Source organism: Nanorana parkeri, unplaced genomic scaffold (genome assembly GCF_000935625.1).
Source record: "Nanorana parkeri isolate BGI_ZX_2015 unplaced genomic scaffold, ASM93562v1 scaffold1601, whole genome shotgun sequence".
In the NCBI taxonomy this organism is placed as follows: domain Eukaryota; kingdom Metazoa; phylum Chordata; class Amphibia; order Anura; family Dicroglossidae; genus Nanorana; species Nanorana parkeri.
Genome location: NW_017307869.1, coordinates 6,567 through 9,015, shown reverse-complemented (window position 1 = coordinate 9,015; position 2,449 = coordinate 6,567). Strand labels below are relative to the sequence as shown.

The following is a 2,449-nucleotide window of genomic DNA, read 5'->3' as shown; positions in this document are numbered from 1 at the left end:
GGGGGGGGGGTTATTTTATATGTGCAGGGATAGGGATTTTTTTTTTATGTGAAGGGGGAAGAGTATTAGGCTCCATTCACACCTGTATCTTTAGGTGCAATTAGGGATTCCTGCATCAGGAATCACTAATCTGGCATTTACAAGCGGCCGTTGTCACCCATTCAAGTTAATGATCAGGTGTTAGCAGTTGCATGTAAACTCCTGCACACTGCATGTAATGATATGTGATATGATTCCATTCGGTTAGGAATCATATCACATATCACGGTTAGCAATGATTGTGCATCCAGGGACAGTCTTTTCTAACCGCATGTAGTAATATCACATATCATTACATGCAGTGTGCAGGAGTTTACATGCAACTTCTGCCACCTGATCATTAACTTGAATGGGTTACAGCGGCCGCTTGTAAATGCCAGATTAGAGATTCCTGATGCAGGAGACGCAAGTTTCTGACACAGGAATCCCTAATCGCACCTAAACCTACAGATATGAATGGGGCCTTATTGTGTGTGTATTGGTGTCCATAGTACCAAACTGGATATAGTTACATTTTATTTTAAAGTTTGAAATTTGTCGAGCGGCCCCCATGAGAGAAAAACACTTGTCTAGTGGCCCCTGAGGGAATTGAGTTTGAGACCCCTGATCTACAGTATTCCTGTTGTTGCAGTAATCCTCCAGCTCCCTGTGATATCCAGAACTGATCTTATCACTATGTGGGAGAAGTGTGGAGCTCTTATGACCAGACCTGTTTTCCGATGTCTTCAGGTTGGTTTGGCATTGCGATCCTGGTGATGCCGGGTAGATCGATTAGAGTGAGATCAGGAACATCAGGAGAGACAATTTCCAGGGTTATCAGCTCATCGCTGATTCCATGATTTGTACCGGCTATAATGTTCTGTGCTGGAAAAAAAAAAGAATAAAGTCAGGCAGACAGCAGATAGAGTCTTGTATTAAAGCTAAATAGAGAGTCCCACCAGACTCCTGACCAAGAAGCCCCATATAATGTGGGGAGGGGGATGCTGAAGTGGCCACAGATGGTGCCCCAAATACTTGCAAAACAGAAAAAATGGTCACCAGCATCCTTTTATTCATTATTGCAGGTCATATCACTATGTGTGGTAACTTTTCAGAACCTGTCCAGTCCCTTCATCAGGCAAAAAAAAAGTGATGTTCACCTGATGAAGGGATCGGACAGTTTCCGAAACCTTGCCACGCATGATGACCTGCAAGAATGAATAAAAGGATTTTGTTTTGAAGAAAACTTATATTAAAGCTAGACACACACATTAAAAATTAGATTTTACAGACTTTTAAATCTTAGCAGTCTCTACTTGAGCAGTCTCTATCTCCCCCCTCTTTCCCCATCCACTTTCTAAACTAAGATTGTTGAGCTGGTACATCCGCATGGTCCGTGGTCTTTTGGTCCAAAATGGACCAAATGGGATGGTAAGTGTTGTGACAAGGTTAAACCTAGTGTGATTTACTGATGAGCATGGTAAAAAAAAAGGTTTTACATTAACATTTTTATGACCAAAATTACTTCTTAAAACTGGTAACTAAAGTAGTGTATGACTTATCAAAAGTACAAGTTTTATTCTGCGATTGTTGTAAATGCCAGGTCCGTACGACGTACTGAGCTGGCCAGCTGGAAGCACTTTTGTAGCTCCGTACGACGTACGTCCTTGGCAGCGAAAGGGTTAAAGGCATCATAATGTTTCTGGTACAAAGTATTTTAAAAAATTTGTAGCTAAAAAAAAAAAAGGGAACAAAAACAAATTTAAAAGGTTAAAAAGTAAAAACAAAAAAATTAGCTAAAAGAAGAAGTAGAGGATGGCGTTTAAGGTGAAGTTTAATCTGCTTATATTTTGCCTTGCCTGGCTGCTGCTTCTCCACCACCCACCCTCTCCTCAATAAACATACTAATGACAGTATGACAGCACAGTGCATAAGATGATCAGGGAAATGTGTACGGATTAAAGCAAAGCTGTACTAAAAGAAATACGGAGGTTGGAATTGAGGAACTTCTGAAACTATAGTTGCTTGGATACCTCCAGCTTCATTGTTTTCTGAGGCATGTCCCAGGTCAGACAGTGCTAAAGCCTTTGGATCAGCATGACAGCCAGATAACTAGACACACCATTCCTACCCTGGACACTGCTGAATCTCCCTTGTGGTGACACGAGTCACAGTTGTCTAGCAGAGGTGACATTTGCCAATGTCCAGGAAAGGAAGGGAGGTGTGTCTGAACAGAGATGGGTTCAGTGAAAATTAGGGATGCACCGATACAGAAACTAGTATCAATATCGGTGCTGATACCTGAGTAGTAGACCCCAAAGGGTCTGGTATGAATTAGGGGGGGGGAGGAGCCACACCATTATTATTTTTTTATTATTGTTTCTGTGGACTGTTAAAAAGAAAAAAGTAACTTTTTTTTCTAATGTCATTT

At 41.2% G+C, this 2,449-nt stretch overlaps 1 protein-coding gene across 1 annotated transcript in view; it reads right to left on the bottom strand.

The window, feature by feature from the left end:
• The window catches only part of LOC108798998 (interferon-induced GTP-binding protein Mx2-like), a 19,599-nt gene extending 18,190 nt beyond the window's left edge, over nucleotides 1-1,409 (bottom strand). The window contains exons 1-3 of the mRNA XM_018570810.1: nucleotides 1,335-1,409; nucleotides 1,179-1,226; nucleotides 749-898 (exon numbers count right to left, since the gene is read on the bottom strand). Of these exons, the coding sequence (XP_018426312.1) occupies nucleotides 749-898; nucleotides 1,179-1,226; nucleotides 1,335-1,409 (273 nt within the window). The remainder of the gene's footprint in view (nucleotides 1-748; nucleotides 899-1,178; nucleotides 1,227-1,334) is intronic.
• Nucleotides 1,410-2,449: the final 1,040 nt, after the last annotated feature.